Source organism: Phaethon lepturus, unplaced genomic scaffold (genome assembly GCF_000687285.1).
Source record: "Phaethon lepturus isolate BGI_N335 unplaced genomic scaffold, ASM68728v1 scaffold4329, whole genome shotgun sequence".
NCBI classification, from domain to species: domain Eukaryota; kingdom Metazoa; phylum Chordata; class Aves; order Phaethontiformes; family Phaethontidae; genus Phaethon; species Phaethon lepturus.
In genome coordinates, this window is record NW_010561073.1 from 57,577 (window position 1) to 74,332 (window position 16,756).

The 16,756-nt window shown below is 50.8% G+C and overlaps 1 protein-coding gene across 1 annotated transcript in view; it reads left to right on the forward strand.

Annotated features, from left to right (window-relative positions):
• The first annotated feature begins 13,226 nt into the window (after window positions 1-13,226).
• Window positions 13,227-16,756, forward strand: part of ELFN1 (extracellular leucine-rich repeat and fibronectin type III domain containing 1) — a 9,445-nt gene continuing 5,915 nt past the window's right edge. The window contains exon 1 of the mRNA XM_010293854.1: window positions 13,227-16,330. Coding sequence (XP_010292156.1) covers window positions 13,227-15,617 — 2,391 coding nt within the window. The 3' untranslated portion in view covers window positions 15,618-16,330. The remainder of the gene's footprint in view (window positions 16,331-16,756) is intronic.

The window sequence follows — 16,756 nt, forward strand, 5'->3', positions numbered from 1 at the left end:
CTGGGGCAGGAGCATAGGGATGTACTCATGCAAACATTTCTGTAGCAAGGTGGAGGTCTCAGGCTCAACCAGGGACAGCTTTCAGTACTGGACTTAAACTCCTAGTAGTCATCTCGGATCATAACCTCACCGCACTGTCAAGGCTTGGCGCTGGAGGACTGAACAGGACCTGACAGCAGGTCAGAGCCCATAACCACGTCTTCCTTGGAGTTTTGTTGTGGGGCTGAGGATGCTGCCCATGAGCAGCCTCACTCCCCACAGTGCCTGGGCTCACTTGTGTAGATCAATGCTTTCCTCTCCTTCACTGCCTCTTTTATTGCCTTGCAAGTTGGCCCCAGGATGTTTTATCACACCACAGCACATAATACAAATGAAAAACAAAGGGGAAAAGTTTGAATCATTTTTTTTAATATATTCATCCCTGTGCAGGGGAACAATGATCCATCTGATTAAATCCGCATGCTGGAGTTTATTAAACCAGGTTGGCCTCTCGCTGTCTCTCTCCTTTAGGCAGGGACAAGCTCATTAAAATGAACATGCTCTGCTCCCTCCCCCCCTTGCTTGCAATCCCACTTCACACCATCTCTGTGCTGCTGCTATCTTGTAAGCATCGCCAGGAGCTGATGAATAAGGTTCTGCAATTCAGTTTTCTCTGGCAGCAGCACAGCACCAACCCTTGGTGTGGCTTTTTGGCAAAGGGTAGGAGATGCCTTCAGCCTACCTGTGCCTCATGGCTGCTGTGAACATGCATCCAAGAGGTTGTAAGAAAAATTTTCATATTAAAATTTGAGGGAGCTGGGAGGGCAGGGACCAACCACCTTGCTCTAGCCCTGCCCCAGCACCTGATGTGTCATATAGCTCCTCATGGGTTCTCTTTCTCATCTGTAAAATGGGTTTGATGGTCACTGCTTTCCCATTAGGATAATTAATGGCTATAAAGCCCTTTGGATCCTGCACTAAGAATAAACCCATCAGTAACGTCAAGGTGACAAGTGGGCTTTTAAGACAGTCTCTCTCCTGGGACCAGGTCCCTGCACAGGCTCCCGAGTCTGCCAGCAGCTGCCCACCCTGCAGCCCCCACTCTTCTTAGGCTACCCCAGGAGGGTCCCCAGCCCACCCAGCCACCCCCACTGGGGGGGCGTTTCCAGAAGGCCAATATTTGCTGCAGCTCCTCTTCCTCCTCAGCAGCCCTTCAGATACAACCTAAGTCTGTTACACCCCAGCGATAACAGTGGCTTAGGCCATATAATCCCTCCTTTACTTGACTTTGGGTTATTTTGAGCAGGAGATTAAAAGGAGATTATCTGCATCACCTGAGATGCTGCACTTTCTATCTCTACCCTCTTCCCTCCATCCCCAGGGCTCACCCAGTCCCAGGAAACAAAACCCCTCCCTCATTCCCCTGTCCTCTGCCCTGCTCTTGTCTTGGGGCAGCTACCTGGCTGCAGGGCACTGCCCTGTGGTGGTCCACCATCAGCCTTCCTGGACCCAGCTTCTCACCTGGCCACCCCTGTATCCTGCATACCTGCATCCTGAGCCAAGTCCAGAGATGCTCCACAGCAGGGGAAAGAGAAAGGAGAGCACCCCAGCCCACTGTGGCACTAATTGGGATTAGCTGTTCAGTGGGCAAAGCACTTAAGTGCTGGTTTGAATTCCTCCCAAAGCCTCGCTGAAATCAGCAGCTTTGCTGAATCAAGGTCTAAACAGGCAGAGGTACTAGCAGCAACCAGGAAAGTTAATTCTCCTTCCTATCCAAGGAAGAGCTGCTCAGACATCCCAGGGGTGGGGAGCAGCTACTGAGAAGTAATAGTTCCCCTGGAAAGCAAACATCCACATGGCATCCCACCAGCACGTGTGACCTGTGCACACATTCACAGCAAGCTCACACCTTCACGGGCTGTTTTTCCTCATTTTAGACTACACCAGGCTAGAATCCATCTGCCACCCTGGAAATTAATAGCAATCATTAAACAAAAAGAGCTGGCAAAAAGAAGCCTGAGGTGAAAAGCAGCTATTTCTGCCAGAAAAAAAATTAAATCTATTTAGACATACAGAAAGTCATTTATTACTGTGAAGTCCTCCCTCCACCTGGGGTTTAAATCTCATTACAGTTTGTCCAAAACAGATGTTACCCTTTTAGCAGTAGATTATTAACGATAAACTCCATTCCTCCAGAGAGAGTGGGTGTTCTGGGTTCACTTGCTTTTTCAACTTGGGTAACCTCACGTGAAATGATTATGAAGAGGACGGGCAATCCAAATCCTGGCATAGCTCCCCATTTCTATTGTCTTGGACTCAAGTTTTACTTTCCACTCTCCATCTCTTTTGGAGGTCTCTGGACAAGCAGGGAAATACAGCATCCCAAAGAGTGGCCACAGACCCTGCTGAGAAGCAGATATGATGTTGAGGAAGGGCTTTTGTATGCCACAAGCCCATGCTAACACACCAATAGCTCCTACTGCTGCTGCTTTTCCACCAGCATATGGGCATTAACCAGGTGTCAAGACAAAAACAGTTTCTCTTGGATGGAGCCTGGCACATACATGACCCATTTTTCCAAGCTTCTCTGCTTCTACCCACATTTTTGGGTAGAAGGCCATTTGGTTAGGTTTTAGGCTGTCTAGCACTGTAGAGGAGACCCAATGATCCCTCACACCTGTGGCTGAGCATCCTCTGTGGGCAAAGATGAGCTTTGCTTATTCCCAAAAGTACACAGTCATACTTCAGTGGGAAATCAGCTAGCCTTGAGAGAAACACTGACTGGCACCCACTTTAACCAGACAAGCCCACAACAGAGCCATATCTTTGTTCTGTTTAGATTTAACATAATAACGATACCTGCTCAGGAATTTAGGATCTACATTAACCATGCTGTTAACACAATCAAATGAGACATTAATATCAGCTCCACACAAATGCAGCCATCTGGCTGCCCAGACATCTCCCTGACCATGTCAGGTAGGGGAAAGCACATCCCCAGCACTCTCCAGAGACCCTACTAAATAAATGTTCTCATGATGCCTCTTGGAGCATGCCTGGGAAGCCGGCAAGTGCGAGCTATTTTGGGACTGTTGATGGGGAAGCCAGTCCTGGGATCTCAGGGCACTCTCAGTAAATACTTTTTGCTATCAGTACAATTTTTTTCTGTACCCGGAGGGAAGCAGCAGGAGCTGCTGCTGGCCGTGTATGTCTGCAAGTATTTGTTGCTGGAGGAGAGTCATTCCTTCAGTACAGCACATCTCATGCATTCAGGCTTTATGGCTCGTAACCAAACCCTTCATGGAGCCCTGAGGGACCCAAGGGGAGCCCCAAATAAGCAGTGTACTCTCCTCCCTCATGTGTGGGCTCTCCTTGGGATGAGTCCATTGCATGTCCCTTCGTGTTGTGTCAAAGGCATGGCAGAATGACTCCAGGGGCTGTGCTGGTGGGAGGAAAAGGCTGTAAAGTTCCTGGCTGAAGTTAAGCTGTTAAACGGCAGCTGAGATGAATAAATACGCACAACTATCTTATGGGCTCTGCCCTCTGCCAGAGGCTACAGTCACCATGATCTTGCATCCCTCCACAACCTCACATGCTAATCTGCACCAACCCTTCACCCTCTCACCCCCACCCCAGACCCAGCTGGAGCACAGACCTGCAACATCCAGGCCCACCAAGCCACCACCACCAGGCTGGGATCAGTGTCCCACATCCCTCAGCTCCTCCTAGCACTGCAGGGACCTGGAGGGTGCAGTGGGGCTGAACACCCCCCCTTTATGGGGGCCAAACTAAGGTGCTTGTGGCATGGATATTTGTTTGTAGCATGGGTATTTGACCCATGAGGAATATCCTGTAAAATTTCAACAGGAAAAGCAAGTGCGTATTTCAGCTGATGAAAGAACAGCCCCACAGCCTGTTGAAGTGTTTTCCTCTAGGAACGCAGCACCAGTTTGGGTTAAGAGCTCAGGACATAGGCAGGGTTGGAAATGTTGCAGAGGACCCATCTTGACCTAGGGAAGGAGAAGGTCCCTGCTCCAAGAGCTGGCAAACCTGAGCTCCTCCAGCAGAACCGTGTGCTGGGTAAGCCCTGCGTGGAAGGGGGTCATGCTTGGTTTTCTCCGCAATGCTGTTATCCTGAATAAACATTGGATTGGTTTTGGAGAGCTGCCCAGATGATCATTAACCTTCTGCTGGCCCATGACAGGAAGCCAGCCCGCAGCACTGGGCTAAGATCAGGCCTGTAGGGCACTGAGGCTTGCCAGATATCGCTATATCTGGGCAGAAACCCCCTTCAAAAAGTGGACAGCCAGAGGGTTCAGCCTTAAGCTTGAGTTCCTCAGCTCCAGAGAACAAGAGCTAGATCATTAAAATCACAAAATAATTTAAGCTGGAAGAGACATTGGGAAGTTTTCTCCAAGCAGAGAAACAGAACCAACTTCAAAGGCGAACAAGTCAGTAAGAGGTTAGCAGAGGTGTTTGCCTATAGCACAGCTATAGCAATTCCTGTGTGCAGGACGCTTGCTGATGAAAAGGTGAATTCATTTTTGCCTGCCTGGAGATCACAGCAGACCACTACCGTGAAGTCCTACATGTGCTGTGTATTTTCTTGTCCATCTGCCAACACCCAGCAGTACAGTCCACCTAGAAACTAACTGAGGTAGGCACTAGCCAGAGACCCACATTTTCTGGCTTAAGAACCCTTCACAGGGGAAAAGTGGAATAGAGAGGGAAGAGTCCTTTTGAAAATACGACCATAAAAAAAATCAAAGCAAACAAAACACTTGCACCTCAAAGTAATTTCTAGCAAAGCTAACCATTTCATGGATCCACTACCAGATTTCATCCTGTGTAAAAGTGGATTTTCCCGTCTGGGATGCAAAGGGTTATGCAGGCATCCCGCAAAATTGATGAATGAAAGCAGTAATACCCTCTTCCAAATAGCAGCAAAGATCTGAGCGAGGGCGACAATGCACAGTTCAGATTGTCAGCGCTGAGGAACACCAGCGGCTTCGCTTCCCAGTGCGGGGCTGGCTCCCTCCCTTATATCAGTGCTGGAAAAATATGCTTTGATCTTCAGCACTATTTACAGGGGAAAGGGAGTCCTGCTTCCACACCAGACTTCTGCTTTCCCCCAGCCTAACGTCAGCGTAACAATCCCACAATGGAGCTGTGATTCCAGCTGATTATTTCTAAGGAAGAAACTCATCAAGCAAATACTAGAGAGGCTTTCTCTCATGGAAACATGTTTCTCTTATTACTACTGTTGTACCTGATCAGAGCCCTTCGTTCTCTACATCCTCCAAAATCTTCTTCCTCTCCACCTTCCGCTGACTCTGCCCCTCTAATCGCACTCCGCGGCTCTTTGAGGGCTCAGCTGCACTGTCACAGGCTGGAGCTGATGTTTCCTATCTGCCCACGCTGGTATTTCAGACGGTTGGTTTAATGCACAGGTAACCCAGCTGGGCTTAAGAGTTTGTTCACCAGGAAGATCATTTATGCATTTACTTAAACTCAGCACAGAGAATTTCGCTCAGTGGCCCACAGCAGTGTGCAGCAGGGTTGTCATCTCGATAGACCCTGGAAGTTAAGCAGCACGAGGTGGATGGAAACAACTTCAGACTGCAGCTGGGCAAAAAGCAGAATATCTGTATTTCCTGGAATCCCAAGAGCTGACCTGTCTTGAAAATATTGCCATTTTAACCCAGAATTTATTGTGCCATAGAACAAAGAGGTTCTTAAAAGTGTTGTGCAGACAGGTTTGTTTTGGCCATTCCCAGACTGCAGCACTGGCCTCAGCCTGGCTGGTGGAGACATGATGGCTTTGAACTAGGGCTCCCATCAGACACTACAGCACCCACAAGTTTACAGCCAAATTGGCCTGACCTCAACTTCCAGGAGAGATGACAGCTTTTCAGCCAAACATTTAACTTTGCAGAAAGTGCTTTTTACACCAGAAAACCACTTTACTGGTGAATTCCCCAGCGGCAGAATAAGCTGTCTCCTATGGAAATCCATGTCAGGCAGCAGCAAGGGCTGCCTGTTCAAAGGGAAGGCAAGGCAGGAGCCTGGGGTGACCCCAGCACAGGGGGTCCCTCCCCACCCAGAGTGGTCTCTCCCAGCACATGAGCACAGCAGGCAAGGTGCTGGCAACAGGGTCCTTTGACAGTCCCAGGCAAGACAAGAGATGAACCATGTCCAGGGTCCATCCAAGTCCAGTTGGGAGCAAAAGGAGATGAGGTCAGGGGCAGCACCGGACACAAGTTACAGCGCACATCTGAGATACCATCTCAGGAGATAAGCCACCTACCACACAGGCCTGAGGGCCATCCTGGAGGCAGGACCACAAGCAGGACTTGAGACAGGCACACCACCAGCAGAACTCAGGAGAGGGCTGGAGGCCCAGGACTGAGCTTATATGGAGCTCCTGAGCCCATGGGCAGAGGGTGTGGGTGGAGGCCCCAGGTGAGGCTGTTCAGGGTCATTAGTGTCTTCAGGGCCTTGACAACCAGATGCATTTCAGAGTCCCCAGATGGACACTCATTTGACCACTGGTCTGCAGAAAGTGTCCCATGCCTGCTGCAAAGAGACTGCAAAATGATCCTGCAGCCAGAGTCTGAGGACATCAAAGAGCCATCAGTGTCTTGATCCCTGTTGTCTTGTATTCCCTTTGATAGGAACAACCCTAGGAGAGAAGCACTGGCCCTAGCGCCATGCAGAGTCCATGAGTGCCCATACACTGGTAATAGTAACGCCCCCGTATAGAGACCAAACGTGTAATTTCTGTTTGTTTCTCCCAGCCTACCCCTGAAAAGTGATGTCTTCCCCATCCCTCCCACCTGGCTGCTTGTTGTCTAGTCTGTGACCTCCCAAGGTCTCAGTAAACCTATCCTACATGCAATGCTGGCCACTTCTCTCTCAGTCCCCCTTTACCTCTCTGCTTCATTCCTTCATCTCTCTTCAAACCCCGGTGGAAAATGTATCTCTTCTCCCTTGCCTATTTTTCTTAAATAATAAATAATAGCAGAAGAGAGAGTCGGATTGACTGGAGAACTCTGTTATCTAACACTGCGAGGCATTTGGGAATAAGGTTGGGATGCACAAAATGCTGCCTAAACCCTGTCTGTGGAGGCAATATTAGTACCAGGACCTCTGGATATAAAATGATCTTGAATCTTACAGGGCTGGGCGTCTTTATTATTCAGTGTAGTTGTGATTCTGACCAACATCACCTGGCAGGAGGCATGCAGCAAAAGCCGGGAATACGAATGAGCGGAAAAATCTGCCTGGAAACCTCCTTTCCCCACCTGACATACACAGGATGGATGTGAAGCCATTTAGGGGAGACTTCATCACTCATAAATGTTTTCTCTGCCATCTTGGAGCTGCCTCCTCAGATTATTTTATGCACAACGAAGAGACAAGGTTCGTTTTAAAATTTGGTGCCCGTTGGCCAAATTTTCCCTCCCCACCTCTTTGGGAGGCTAAACATCTATCATTTGTAATACATCACTCCTATTTGGCCGTGGCTCTCTTTGTAGCGGGGCTCCTCTATTTATTGATAAAATGGCCTGAGCGACTCCAAAAGAGAGTCTAAGAGAAGCTGAAACACGGCCAGCTGGAGATGGAGCAGCTATGGAGAATGGAGTTACGGAGAAGCAGAAATGCCAAGGAGAGGAGCACTGTTGTGTGTATGCGTGTATACGCATGCACACACGCACACGCCTGTCAGTCTGGCTCCTTGCCTTTACTCAGTAAATCTAATCCACAGTTTGAAATAACTCATTCAGTAGAATAACAAAATGAGGAATTGAGTGCCAGGACAGCATATTATTATATGTGCTGCCCAGCTCGCTCTCCCTCTACCCACCCAGCCCCCATGGCTGCTTTGTTTGCCTCCTTGCAGCTGCTGCTCTGGTTTAATTTACAGAGATGCCATTAGTCCCGAGATGGAAGCAAAAACTTACCAGCCAGCCTGCACTGGATTTTGGAGCCCCAGCTTTGCCTTTCCCTTTCCACCTCCCTTGCGGTGGGTTTTCAGCCAGGACGAGGTCGCTGCTGCTCATCCAGTGCAGGCTGCGACCTCGCGGACATCACAAAATCGCAGCGGTCCCTCGTTGCCGCTGGGTTGTTGATGGGGAGCGGGGCTGGGGAAGCAGGGACAGGTAGGAGGGGAGGGCATCGCGGGTCAGGGCGAAGCATGGATCGGGCTCCAGCAGGGATACTGCAGATCAGAGGCAATGCATAGGAGCAGCAAGGGTTGAAGGAGTTGTCGTTGCCCCTTTGCTGGCCTCTGTAAGCCAACGTAAGCCCGACATCTTCTCAGCTGGTCCAACCATGCTGCCTTATGAAAGCAGAAGGGAAGCGAAATACAGCAGTGCCTGCAGCACACAGGTGACTGTGCAGGAATGATATTTCCTGCAAGGTACTGGGTGGATACCATGGCCTCCCCATGGACATGGCCTGTTGTCATCGTCGGCATGGTGCCACAGTTCAAGATATCTCTGATTGAGATTAAATTAATTATTTTAAATCATTGCTGTTGTTATTCCACTCTGTCTTCATTCTTCGCTTTTGCTTCTTTCTCAATCAGTGAAGGAGAACCCCAAATCTCCACTTTCCTGCTTGTTTTTCACATTGGATTCGTAAGTGGTTTGTTCCCAGGTTTTCCCTGGCAGCTCTGTGGAGGGTCAGAGGACTGAAAGTGGTGTGAAGTTGGGCTACCAGGAGAACTAAACCAGGACAGCTGGGCAAAGACAAACCAGTCAGGCAGGCGGGTTAAAACACTGGCTTTTGTTACTGATTTTTATCCAGTCTGTGGGGAAGAGGCGGGGAGGCATCTCCCCTGCTCCCCAGAGCCACGTCCCAGCTCCGGGAGGTCAGGGACAGCAAACGCTCCTCGGCCAGCTGGCTGCTCTATTTCTAACCTGCAAGAATCAAGCCTAGGATCTCAGAAGCAGAACCAAATCGAAGAGAGAGATTAGATGCAAGGTAAAAGGTAGAAAAGGGAAGCAGGAGAAACCTCCCAGATGTCTCTTATCTGCTGTTACAGGGAGATGAGTCGGGAGCTGCTGCGAGTGCCCCTGCTCCCGTCCTGCCTTGCGGGACGCTCGGCGCTTGGCTGATGTCGCAGCGCACACGCGCGGGCACGCACCCACACGCACTCGCATCGGCGTGGTGCCGGGAAGGAGGCTTTCAGAAGCCAACAAGGTGAACAATTGTGCCTTCTGTGCAAAGCAACAAGACCCACTTCTCCACTCCCCAGTCATGTCCCGGCAATCTAATAAAAAGGGAGATTAGCCCCTCTTTCCTCTCTTACGTCTCCTTAATGCTGTCATTTTATTCACACTTTGCAAAGCAAATAAACCAGCAAATTGCTTGCTTTAATGAGCTGAAATTAAACTTAGGCTGCTGATAAAATGCCTTTTCTCCTTCTTGTTGTTGGGGAGGACTCGTGTGATAGGCAACGTACAGGAAAGAAGAGAAAACACACAGCAGGAGCCTTATTGAACACGTTTGCGTAATTTACCGTTGCTCTTAATCTCCAACACCTCCAGTTAGATGAGGGAGGCACATGGGTGATGAGAAGCCTATAGGAGATCAGCCTGGCGAGGTCCATGGAGGGTCTGTCTCTGCTCTTCACTCATGGATGGTCCAGCTCCGCTGGCTAATGCCCTCTGCAGCCCACAGCCTCCCCGGGGAGGAGTGACAAGAAAAAGGCTGGTTTGGCTCTGCAGAGCGAGCCCCAACACAAGCTTGCCCAGAGAGGATGGTTGGGTCAAAATGGAAGTTAGAGGAGACAGAAGAAGTGTTTGCTAAAGAGAATATGCCAAGATGCATCAGTCCCTGCTGCCTGTGCTGTCTCAGTTCGGCAGGGCTTCCCTGGTCTGCAGGAGGTCCCGGTAACGCACAAGCCCATGGAGGACGGGCAGATGCTCGCACCAAGGGCAAGCACTGCGGGGCAGCAGGCAAGAAAAGCACCCTCTGTGCCATCCCAAAGGGACAAGTGGGGCAAGCCATCGCCCATGGAGCTGCAGGCCAGGACCACCCTTCTCCCACACCCTTAGGGGCAACGTGCAGCCCCACAGGAGGCAGCGTGAGGAGCTGGAGACCAGGCTGGTCCCTGTGGCAGAGGAGCGCGAGCACATTTCGAGACCAGCTTGCAGCAGGACACAGAGAAAATCTCCACCTGCAGCACCATGCATCTGCTGGGATTTTCATCCCAACAAGAGGAGCTCGGGGCACTTTCCTTCAGTCTCCCACAGCCCCGGGAAGTGCTATCATTATCTCACAGTACCAGAGAGAAGGCTGGGGTGCAGAGAGGTTAATTGAGTTGCGCCGTGCCAGGAGGGATGTAGCAGCAGACGTCTTTCAGCCTGGCACTGCCGCCCGTGCCTCGCCGTCAGCTGGGGAGGTGGTAAGTGGGGACACTCACCTGCAGTGCCCCAGGGAGCACAGTCCCTCTTCCCTTCCTCGCTGGCTCCAAGGACTTGGCTATGCCAAAATGGGCTGCCACGTCCTGCAAAACGTCCCAGGGCAGGGACGGCACATCCTTGCAAATGTGCTCCTGTCAGTGCAGCAGGTACTGTTCCCCAAAACAGGGTTACCTGCAACATCAGTGTCACTGTGGCGATACAAGGGCTTCAGCTGGAATGGTGATGTAGGAGCATGCTAAAGTCCAGGTTTCTACCCCAAAGAAGGAGGAGACCTGAGATTCAGCTGCCTTGCCCTCAGCATCCCTTCCACCCAGGCCCCATTTCTAGTAAACTTTTGAAAACCTGGTTTTGTTGAGTTTTCTGCCACATGCTGGGATTTGACAGCACCGGGCACTGGGGAGGCCGGGGGAGACCTGTAAGTACCCAGGCACGGCCCCACAGAAGCACCATCTTAGGGCCAGTACATCTCACCCACGTGCGACTGCACAACCGCCGCAGACAGTACAGTCTGCAAGAAGGGTGTACCGCACACCCTGCCCTCCATGGGGGCACCGAGTGTCTGGCTGTTGTTTCCCCTCACAGCCTCCCCTCCCTCAGCAGCTGGTGGGGCGTCTGCTGGAGGACGAGGTGGCTGTCTCATGCGCAGAGGGCTGACACGAGAGCAGATCTTGTTATTCATGTAGTGGAAACCCAACTGTGCCACCAGGGAATAGAGTCAATGTTCACAACCCAGAAAGAACAAATAAACTGTTTTACTGCTTATTATTACTGGCCTGTTTACCAAGGTATAAACTGTGAATGGTTAACAGGGATCTCTGCAGTCAAACACGGTCTGCTTCATTGCCTGGTATCATGGATGGAAAAGAATCTGGTTTCTTCAGGACAAGGGTGAGGGTATGACATCTGCCTCTAAACGCTCCTTGACAATCAGCCTCATGCGATTTTCAGGCGTACACAGTGCCCTCACTGGCTGGGCACTGGGAAATGGTTTGGAAACCAATTTCTGGATTTATACTATTTTGCAAATCCAGTGAAAGACAATCTAGATGTCAGATGTGCCCCTGTTTCCTTCATGGATGCCCAAGAAACCTCCAGTTCCTACGAGCTGTGTTTTCAAGGAGTGCTGGTGTTGTCTTCCCTGCCTCTTACAGTCTGCCCTGGGACAAGGAAGACAACTAGATCTCTTGTTCCCAACGAAAGTCCCAAGAAGGATTTTTCTAGATGATAGGCCATGAATTATGTTTTCTCCCCGTTTGTGGGCAACTCCATCTCTGCCACAAAACCACTGCCCAGAGAGCTGTTTGGCAGCAGAGATGTCCACGGATGGTATTTTCAACTTCTTGTGGAAAAGCATGACCCAGGAGATGCTGGTGCTCATACAGTTCCCTCCTCTCCACTTTTCCCTTGCTGTTTCCCTAAGAAATTACGAAAGGAAGTACAAGTGCTGTCCATAGATATTTACATTTAGTCAAAAATGCAGGAAAAAATAATGGAAAATGTGAGCCAGGAATAAGAGCTTTTCTGTGGGAAGTGAGGCTTCTGGCAGCCCCATAGGTTTGTATCTAGTGAAGACTTTTCCTGGTCTTCAAACAGCTGTTTCTGGCTGGGTAGGGAAGGTCTTGTCCCGTCTTCTGCAAATGCTCTTTTTATGCCACTGAATGGTTGAGGGTCTTCCCCACCTCTGCATCATTTCGCCCAGCAGAGAGAGAGAGAGGTCTTGGAGACAGGCCAGCAAGCCCTAACCACAGGCAAGGACATCGGATGGTGGACAATCACGATGGTGTGTGTTGCAGTCAAAGAGTGCCCTGAAACTAGCTGCTCAGGCTCCCAGAAATAGAAAAGATGCTTGATGCTGGGCTTTATCCTAGATGCCACGCAGCAATGCAGTCAGAGAGACTCGGTGTCCTCAGTCAGCATCCCCTTCTGTGGGGACTGTTGCCACACACACCAGCACGTGAGACAGTTAGGATTCCCCTCAGCAAAACGCTGCAGCATCAAATCTACATCAGAGCGAGTTGTCTAGACTTCATCTGCTGTCAGTGGAGAGGAACAGACACTTCTGGGGCATCACTCCTCTCCTCCTAAGGTAGACACCTAAATAGGTCAGACGAACGGTGCCCTGGATGTGTGTTGGTCTCTCAACTGCCTGTAACGTGATGCTGGACAACGGGCTTAGAGGATAGCCTCCACTGTCAGTGACCACCTTCCCTCATGCTGCCAAATGCTGCTGGTTGCAGCACCCAAATAAACCAAAGACTCCATGAAAGGTGGTAGCCAGAGTCAGAAAGCAAGCGCCTCACCTTAAGAGGGTAGTTGGATGCATCTCCAACACCTCTAAACACTGTCTTTCCCTTGTGTTTAGTTTGTGCTTGTCTTTTGTTTTGAGCAGGTGAGCCGAGGGACTGAGCAGCGACAGCCAGACCCACAGAGGCACATGGAGATGGGGACCAGTGTCATGATGGGCAGCAAAAAGAAAACGAGGAGATGTACTATAAAAAATGAGAAGAAGGCTTGTCTCTAAGCCTGAGGGACTCCTCCGCACAGGCACCTAACTTCATGACTCCCTCCCTGAAATGCCACAGACCTGGTGATGTGGCACCAGCCTCAGCCACTCAGGCCTTGGTAGTAGCCCCCGGCCGGTGGCTGCCGAGTACTGTGGGCACTGAGATCCACTTTCTCCACGGACGCTTCCTCCCCGTCTCCAAGCCATGAGGAGAAGGGTGCCGAAGAAGCACTAGCCCAGGTCTTCCTGGCCCCCGTCCTGCTCCCCGCTTCCGGCAGACCAGGAACCCCTTCTCCGTGCCGCCCTTCCAGATGGCAGGTCGCCGGTGGGCCGTGACGTCAGCCCTCTGCATGTGCGTGGCAGCCGTCTCTCTCCTGCACACCGGTGGGGTGCGGGCAGACTGCTGGCTCATCGAGGGGGACAAGGGCTTTGTCTGGTTGGCCATCTGCAGCCAAAACCAGCCCCCCTACGAGTCCATCCCCCAGCAAATCAACAGCACCATCGTGGACTTGCGGCTGAACGACAACAAGATCAAGAGTGTGCAGTACGCCTCACTCAGCCGCTTCGGCAACCTGACATACCTCAACCTGACAAAGAACGAGATCTCCTACATCGAGGACGGTGCCTTTTCAGGACAGTTCAACCTCCAGGTGCTGCAGCTGGGTTACAACCGACTGAGGAATCTCACCGAGGGCATCCTCCGGGGCCTGGGGAAGCTGGAGTACCTCTATCTCCAGGCCAACCTCATCGAGTCCGTCACCCCCAATGCCTTCTGGGAGTGCCCCAACATAGTAAACATTGACCTGTCCATGAACAGGATCCAGAGACTCGACAGCAACACTTTTCGGGGCCTAAACAAGCTCTCTGTCTGTGAACTCTACAGTAACCCCTTCTACTGCTCCTGCGAGCTCCTCGGCTTCCTGCAATGGCTGGAGGCTTTCACCAACATGACACGCACGTATGACCGGATGCAGTGCGACTCCCCACCTGACTACACGGGCTACTACTTGTTAGGCCAAGGCCGGACTGGCTACCGCAATGCTCTGAGCATGCTCTCTTCCCTCTGCACCGGCGGCTCCTACACTGTGATCCCTCGTTTTATCCCTCCCAGGTACCAGGTGACGACGGCGCCCTCTGAAAGCCCCTGCTCTGAGGAGGAGTGCTCCTCTGGTGACGGCACGACCCCGCAGTTCTCCCTCTTCACGCCCATCGGCGAAACGGAGGTGCGCCCCAACATCCAGGTGAAGCACCTCAACCACAACTCAGCCGTCCTCACCGTGCAGATCCCCTACCCCTTCAGCAAGATGTACATCCTCTCCCAGTTTGAAAACGGCTTCTCCTCCATGATCACCAAGCTCAGGAAGAAGGAGGAGAACATCACCGTGAGCAACCTAGTAGCACAAAGAGATTACACTTACTGCGTGGTCTCTGTCCACCAATACTCCAAGTACAACCACACCTGCGTCACCATCACACCCACCAGACCCAACCGCAAGGAGCCGGTGCCCACCCCTTCCACTGCCACTCATTATATCATGACAATCCTGGGCTGTCTCTTTGGCATGGTGATTGTCCTGGGCGTTGTGTATTACTGTCTCCGGAAGAGGCGCCAGCAGGAAGAGAAGCACAAAAAGGCTGCCGGCAGCATGAAGAAGACCATCATCGAGCTGAAATATGGGCCAGAAATGGAGACCACCAGCATCACCCAGCTGTCCCAGGGACAGATGCTGGGTGGGGAGACGGTGACCCGTATCCCCTACCTGCCTTCTGCTGGCGAGGTCGAGCAGTACAAGCTGATTGACAGCAGCGAGACCCCCAAGGCCACCAAGGGCAACTACATGGAGGTGAGGACGGGTGAGCAGCCCGAGAGGCGAGACTGCGAGCTCTCCCTGCCACCGGACACACAGAGCTCTGTGGCTGAGATCTCCACCATTGCCAAGGAGGTGGACAAGGTAAACCAGATCATCAACAACTGCATCGATGCCTTGAAATCTGAGTCCACCTCTTTCCAAGGGGTGAAATCGGGCGCGGTTTCCACAATGGAGCCTCAGCTGGTGCTCTTATCAGAGCAGATCCCCAGCAAGCATGGATTCCTCTCCCCCATCTACAAGGAAAGCTACAACCACCCTCTCCAGCGACACCACAGCATGGAGGCAGCCCCCAAACGCTCCAGCACCTCTTCCAGTGGCTCCATACGGAGCCCCAGGTCCTACCGCTCTGAGGGATCGGGCCACAAATCAGAAGCCAAATACATCGAGAAGACATCCCCCACCACCGACACCATCCTCACTGTGACACCGGCTGCGGCCATCCTGCGGGCAGAGGCGGAGAAGATCCGTCAGTACAGCGAACACCGGCACTCGTACCCCGGCTCGCACCAAGGGGAGCAGCACGACAGCATGGCAGGGCGAAAGCCCTCCATCCTGGAGCCTCTGACCCGTCCTCGCCCCAGAGACCTGGCCTATTCCCAGCTCTCGCCTCAATATCACAACCTGAGCTACACCTCCAGCCCAGAGTATACCTGCAAACCATCGCACAGCATCTGGGAGCGCTTCAAACTCAACCGCAAGCGGCACAAAGACGAGGAGGAGTATATGGCAGCCGGCCATGCCCTACGCAAAAAGGTCCAGTTTGCCAAAGACGAGGATCTTCACGACATCTTGGACTACTGGAAGGGTGTCTCTGCCCAGCAAAAGTCCTGAGTCCTCACGCAACTCGTGACTTAACGCACTAACTGGACCAAAAGAAATCCGCAGCAGCTATTTTTATTCAGACTGTCTTTGAAATGAAATAAAATAAAATAAAAAAAGAATCAATAAAAATAAAAGCAAGAACAAATTATGAAAAATCTATAAATATTCTATATAATATATAAAGCAAGATATTAAAATGTCCTCACATTGGTGAGGCACACACCAAATTTGAACACAAACTTTACAAAACAAACAAACTGTGGAGTGGAAAAAAAAAAAGTTTTGTTTCATTTTGATTTTTTTAAAAAAATAAGAAAAAAAGAAAAAATTGAATATAAAAAGAGCGAGCGGGCAGAGAGCTGAGGTCTGGCGTTTCCCAATATTGCATTGCATGAGTCCCTATTCCGTGATTTTGTGGATTCTTTGTGAACAGTTTGTGTTCTTCCTTCCTTCCCTTCCAAAATCAACAGCAACAAAAACAGCGACAAAAACCAAAAAGAGACCAGGAGGAGATCCATCCTTTGGGCTGTTTTTGCAAACGGAGTCTTCCAGTTTAGACTTTTACCCGGTTGAAGGCCCGTTCACATTTTCACTCACGAAGAGGTTTTACCACACATTGCATTGTAAACCGAAGTCGTTAATTGTACAGAGAAAATTTCTATATTTGCAATGTTTGCTGTATAATGAGAAAGAGAGAGGAGAAAAAAAAAACAATACTACATCTACTAAATATATATATATATATCTATATTCACCTGTTTGTACCAGGTTTTAATCATGGATTTTAGAGAAAGAGATGGAGTTTGGTTTGAAGGACTTTTTTGTTGGTTGGTCGGTGGTTGGTTGGTTGACGGGATATTTTTTGGAGCGGGGGAGTGTTTGGGTTTCTTCGCGTTTGCTTTTGATTTCTCCAATGATTATCTGTATCCCAAGTTCTCATAACTTCCGAGTACTTTGAGAAAAAAGGCATGTACCCCGGAAAGCAGAACCCCCCACCTTACTGCAGGTGGGAGACCATCACCAGGACCAGGGAAGGGGATGAGAAGTGGAGGGCTCTTGGTTGAGCAGGTGCCACCGTGCGATGGGATTTCTCCTGGAGATTAAAAGGTACCGGTCCCTCCCCCTAAACAGAGGCAGCCGGAGGGGGG